General features: G+C 35.6%; 1 protein-coding gene across 1 annotated transcript; it reads right to left on the bottom strand.

The window, feature by feature from the left end:
• Positions 1 to 1,643: 1,643 nt before the first annotated feature.
• On the bottom strand, positions 1,644 to 2,626 carry LOC121985191 (protein PAM68, chloroplastic-like). The gene has a single exon (XM_042538488.1). It carries the CDS (start codon positions 2,512 to 2,514, stop codon positions 1,936 to 1,938), a length of 579 nt encoding a protein of 192 aa, XP_042394422.1. The 5' UTR covers positions 2,515 to 2,626; the 3' UTR covers positions 1,644 to 1,935.
• Positions 2,627 to 6,154: the final 3,528 nt, after the last annotated feature.

Here is a 6,154-nt window from a genome sequence, read left to right as displayed (position 1 = left end):
GGTCTATCGGTTGGGCATGAGGCGTTCTCCTTGTCGTGGGTGGGCCTCGCTCGAAACTTCGATTCCTTCCTCTTAAGACGTTTAGCCTCGTAGAAGATTCCTTGACTATGGGGGCTAAATGTTTTGCCTCAAGAAGATCGTCAGTGACGGTGGGGGCTAAATGTTTAGCCACAAAGCAGATTCCTCGTCGTCACCATGGTGGCTAAATGTGCACATTCTTTATAGTTACTAAGGCTCAATGTTTGCTTCAGATTACGAGCTCGCTTCATTAGCGGCAATGCGTTCGCTTCGTAAGCCACAAGGTGCGGTGAACATTTTAGGAGAGGAAAGTAGGGTTTTGCCCTAAAATCGGTATGGCTCTTTTTCATAATTCTTTTCCATTGATCGATTCGTTTGTGTTGATTAATTCATGGGCAACCATGGTCTACATGCTTGCAAAATTTGGGAATTTGTGGATTTGATTGATTAAGTTTCTAAATCTTCCAGTCAGGTTTCACAGTATTTTTGTTAAATTGAAATTTCCATGAAACTGAATCAGTCGTTCTTGATTTTACCTAGTTTTTTTTTATTTTCTTTGCAGTTCATTGCAAAATGAAATAGTGTCATTGTAATTTTAATGTGATCTAGGAAAAGAAGGTGGATTAGATTTGAGTGGTAAAGGGGTGTATATATAAAAAGAATTAATATATGATGAATTAATAAAAAAATTCTTTAGACTAGGTTGAGTCCCTTAACAACCCTTAAAAAGATATCTCAATAATCTCGATCTCAAATTTAGATCAGTTAGTTCATTTGTTGATGAGTTTTAATGGACAATGATTCAAATTGGTGAAGCACATCACTGATTTAATATTATCGTTCACATATTTTTTAGTCTACCTATCTTTTATCCTTGTTTTTTAAGGCTAAGATGAGAGTTACATCATTTATTTTTTTTAAGATGATATTATCCGACTTAGTTAATTACCTACATGGATCAGGATAAATTATCCTACTTAGTTAACATTTTGAGTATGTCCAACTTCTCGTTCATCAAATGACCAGGATTAAAATCTCAAATGGAACAAATATTTTAGAGGTCGATTAATTTATTCGGTAGATGAATCAAAAGAGAAGATCATTTGCCCTCAGAATTAACGAGGCGATCGAGTGTAAATATTTAGATTATAAAAAATAATAATAATACCAACTTTTAGGTCCAAATTTTCTGAGCTTAGCATTGGCTTATTTTTAAAGGCAACTTTGTTTTAAACATGGTTACCAGATCAACAATTTCTATAAAATTGTTAGAAATAGGATTTTGAAAATTTAACAAGAGTAGATTTTAACTGACCAACCCAAAACCAAAATATAAAAGTCTAAATCACTGCTGAAATTCAATTTAAAAAGTAAAACAAAGATAAATTTTAGAGGCCATCTGGTTACAGCATCTATATATCATATTCAACTCTCTCTAGAGAAATTATTGTCACGTCTACCCACCAACTTGAAAAAAAAAAAAGCGATAATTTTCTCTCGTGATCTAACACCAAAATAGTCCAGCGTAGGTGCACTCCAAGATGCTGAACATCACAAGCTTTTGATGAAAGAAGACACTCGAAAGAATGAATTGTAGTTCTAGATCTAAATTGAGACTAATTCAATAGCCATTAAAGGACAAGACACTCTATAAATAGATCTCTAGAACGAAACCAAGTGTTGCTTCAAGTTCACACTCAAGTGTACAATTGAAAATAGAGCGTCGAGAAATACCAAATCAGAGCGTCGACGTAATACGATTGAAAACAGTTTTGATTAAATACCAAAAATGTCGACGCCAATTACGAAGCGAGTGGAGAAATCCCATGAAACAAACGATGGAGCTCAACAGGAAAAAGGAAAGTAGTGGAAGAAGACAAGAAGTAGTAGTAGTAGTACCGCTGGAGCGGTGGCTAGCTATTTCCCTTTTAGGCGGCCGCCGCCGCGTAGCGACTGCCAGAAGACAGGCCAGTTGCGCTGGGCTTCGGTCCAGCCCAGAAAAGAACCCTCCCGGAGCGGATCCCAACTGGCGGAGACGATCCCGTAGCTGATCCCCAAGAGGGACGCCCCGAAGAAGAAGAAGGAGACGAGGACGGGCACCCAGCTGGGAACGTCCAGCTTTGCCACCGCCTTCAGGTAGTAGAAGAAGGGAAAGAAGAGGAGTCCCACGAAGAGCGGGATCCCAATCGACACTCCCATCCGACGCATCATCCGGTTCGTCACCGCCTCCGGAATGATCCCGCCGCCGTCCTCCTCGTCTTCGATTTCGTCGTCGTCGTCGTCTTCGTCGAATCCTGGCCTCTTATCACTCTTGCGGTTCTTGCCGGATTTCCGCGGCGAGGGGCCGAAGCCTCGAGGGCTCTTGAGCGCCGCCGCGGATCGGCGAGGCGGAGGCGGGTGGAGCCGAGAGCGAGGGAGCAGCGATGGATCGGAGAAGCGGTAGGGGGATTGGAGAGGGGCGAGGGCGGGAGGGCGGAGGAAGTAGAGGGCGTTCATTCCGGAGCCGACGAGGTTTACTAGGTGGCTTCTCTGCTGGTGGCAACGAGGAGGCTTATCCAGTCATTCATCGAGCTTTTGAGGTGGGATGCGCAGCGCATGCGGCTTCGATGCTCTGCTACGTTTATTTGGGCACACAAGAAAAGAAAAGAAAAGAAAAATAAAATGAAATTTGATCTTGACATTAAAAAAATGTAAAATGATATACATTTTAAACAAATCTCAAGAAAAAACTGTGATGGATTCATAGAAATGAAAATGATGGCTCTAAATTTAATTTATGTACCCATGTTTTTTCTTGAAATTTTTTCTCATTACTAAAAAAATTATAGCGTCAATTTATTAAAGGGTGTATTTAAAATTCTAAAATTCTAAAAAATATATATTTGGCTTTGAAATTTCTTATAGGACATTTTATTTTATTTTATCTTTCTCACCAACTACTACTAAGTAAACTACGCGGTATTGCATAGGATAGACCACTAATAATATTGATTTTAATATTTATATAATATTAAATAATATTATTTTTAAAAATTAGTATTAAAATATAATATCACAGTAACATGGATTTTTAAAATGTAATATCACAATAGTATTATTGTTCTTTGTAACACCATAGTAATGAATAGGAGGGGTAAAATAAAAAAATAAATAAAATCTAAAAGTTAGATATATGTCTTTTTGAAAATTTCACAATTTTCAATCTGTGTTCTGTTTTAACAGAAATAAAAAATAGGTAAAATAATAGGTTTAAAATGTATTAAAGAAAAAATAAAATATTAATTTATGAGTATGTAAGTTGGTAAAAGATGACTATACGCATTCTTAATGTCCTTATTAATTAACGCACAATTTATGACCATGTAAGCTAATCCATTGGGTTGAAACTATTATTTCGTGTTGGTGTAAAATCACAGAGTTTATAAGTCAATCCATTAGATTAAGTTGACTAGTTGGATCCTTTAGAGGCGATGATGGAAAACCCCACAGTAGTTAGGTGTCAAACTTAATTAACGAACTGATTACTGGCTTAAGCTAGTGGGCCTAATGGAACTTGTAGGATGTTTTTCTATATATGAATTCTAAATTTGATGAACTTAATAAAAATAATAATTTTTATTGAATCGTGTAGGTAAAATTTAAAATTATTAAATCGCATAATCACATAGAATAATTTATAAATGACCAAATTAGATACCCACTTCTATTTTTATCCTTGGTAGTGGTCCTAGTCGAGTTGATTTTTTATTGATTGAATCAATTTTTTAGTCGATTTTGACTAATTTATGTTCAAAAAATCATTTCTCTCAATATATTGAGTCAAATTGATATTTAATAGCATTTTTTTAACCAAGAGAACTAGACAGATATATAGGAACTGATTTCATGTAGGGGTTGTAAACGAGCCGAGCTGAGCCGAACAATAAGAGGCTCGAGCTCGGGCTCGGTTCGTTATCCCTAAACTCGAGCTTGACTCAAGTTCAATTTGAGCTTTAGTTCTTAAGCTTGAGTTCGGCTCGTAATTAAATTAAATAGCTCGAGCTCGATTCGAAAAAAAACCTCGTTTAAAAATTAAATGAGCTTAGTTAAGCTCATTTAACATAATTATCTATAATAATTAATAATAAATTATTATATTTATTATTTATATGATATTTAATTATATAATAATAATAATAATAATAATAATAAGATATATATATATATATAAAATAATAATAATAATAATAATAATAATAATAATAAGATAAACAAAACATGTAACGAACATGTTCGCGAGCTTCTTAACAAACACGTTCGTGAGCCTCTAAATGAACATATTCGCAAGCTTACGAACCAAATACTGTTAAGCTCGAGCTCGACTCGATAATGTTTTCGAGCTCGAAATCAGGCTCGAGCTTGGCTCGTTAACTTAATCAAATGAACTCGAACGAGCTTTTTTTTTAGTTGAGACTCGAATAGCTCACAAGCGGCTTGACTCGTTTACACCCCTAGTGACATTCCAAGGTCACTAGGTCCATCAGCTAGTTTCGGTCAAAATCGGTTAATAGACTTAGAGACCTCAGAATGATATAAAATCAGTTCCTATGTGTTCGTCTAATTCTTCTGATTATAAAAATACTATCAAATATCAATTTGATCAAATACATTAAGAACAATGATTTTTAAATATGAATATATCCGAAAAATTAATTCATATTTAAAAAAGTAGTGCTCCTAATATATCGAGTCAAATTAATGTTTAAAACCATAAATATAATCATAAGAACTAGAAGAATTTATAGAACTTAATTTTACATCATTCCGAGTTCTCTAGATCCATCAATAGATTTCAACCAAAATCGATTGATTGATCTAGAAATCTTATAATGACATGAAATTATGGGGTTGCATGGGACAACTTACTTAGCTACTACATTATCCTACCATTTATAGTTGTAATGTGCAATGACCCGACCCATTGGACTATGTCCGTGCAGGAAAGCAGGCAATTACATATTGAAAGAAAGAACTCTTCACAAGCCATTTTGAGATATCGCACTGCCCATTTCTGTGCTAGAAAGTTTGACATTATGGTAAGATTGAAATTGCATTTTAGGTAGCAATCTATTCAATGACAATTTATTAAAATTATAATAATTCAATATGAACCGGAATACATAACCATGCATTCAGCCAAAGGCAGTTTTCTTGCATGCTAGAAAAATTATCTTTTTGATGAAGTTAATCATCTTCTAACGTGATTATAATATCTACATCCTTTAGGGACTACTCTAAATAGATAACCTAACTTATGGTGGTACATTCATTCTCAAGAGACCTATCTTGTAATGATTGATCAATCTGCATCATTATTACACGTAATGAGGGCTTTCTCTCCCTTTAGCTGCTATAACAATTAGTGGGGTCTCAATAAATTAGTCACTTTTGGCTGGACCTATATCCTTTTTAAATTCACTAAGATTCTTAGTGGTTGGCATTTTTTTCAACAAAGTGTCGTGCGATCTTTCTACGGATTGTAAGTCTATTCATTTGCATAGAATATAGTTACTGGTTATGACTGGTTTGGACCTCACAGGTCATCCGAGTTGATATGTGATGGAATGCTTACCACATAAGGTCACGGGGTCGAAACTCAGAGTAGTCGGGACGTTAATCCTCGGTCCCTGTGCAACTCACCCCACCTGCCACATGCTCACTTAGGATGCTGTGATTTACCTCCCTCGTGATGACCTTGGGTCGGGTGCGGCGGGAGCGTTGAGGACGAGCGATTTTGCCTTTTTTGCCACATGGTTATGACTGGTTTGACTGGAAGCATCTTCTTTGCATAGAATAGGTTTGTTCCTTGTGAGAGAGCGCTACCTAATCTACGTGGGACTATATTACCAATAATATTCAAATCTCTTAGATATATCTTTAACCCAACTGTATGGGGATCCACATTGTAAAACTTTAGTATCAATTCACTCACCTTCTACTAGTAGAATTTTGGCTTTTTACTTCGCCACTCTTTACTTCGGCGATTGTTAATTACGAAGTAATATATAACAATCAACTTCATTAATAATACTAGCGAAGTAAAATATTAATTTTTACTTCGGAATTTAAAAAACAAGGGTTTCACTATTAATTTTAA

Source organism: Zingiber officinale, chromosome 5B (genome assembly GCF_018446385.1).
Source record: "Zingiber officinale cultivar Zhangliang chromosome 5B, Zo_v1.1, whole genome shotgun sequence".
NCBI lineage: Eukaryota > Viridiplantae > Streptophyta > Magnoliopsida > Zingiberales > Zingiberaceae > Zingiber > Zingiber officinale.
This window is presented reverse-complemented; position numbering and strand designations above follow the sequence as displayed.

Excerpts from the sequence above, each read along its gene's own strand:
- LOC121985191 (XM_042538488.1), bottom strand. The coding sequence starts at position 2,514 with ATGAACGCCCTCTACTTCCTCCGCCCTCCCGCCCTCGCCCCTCTCCAA.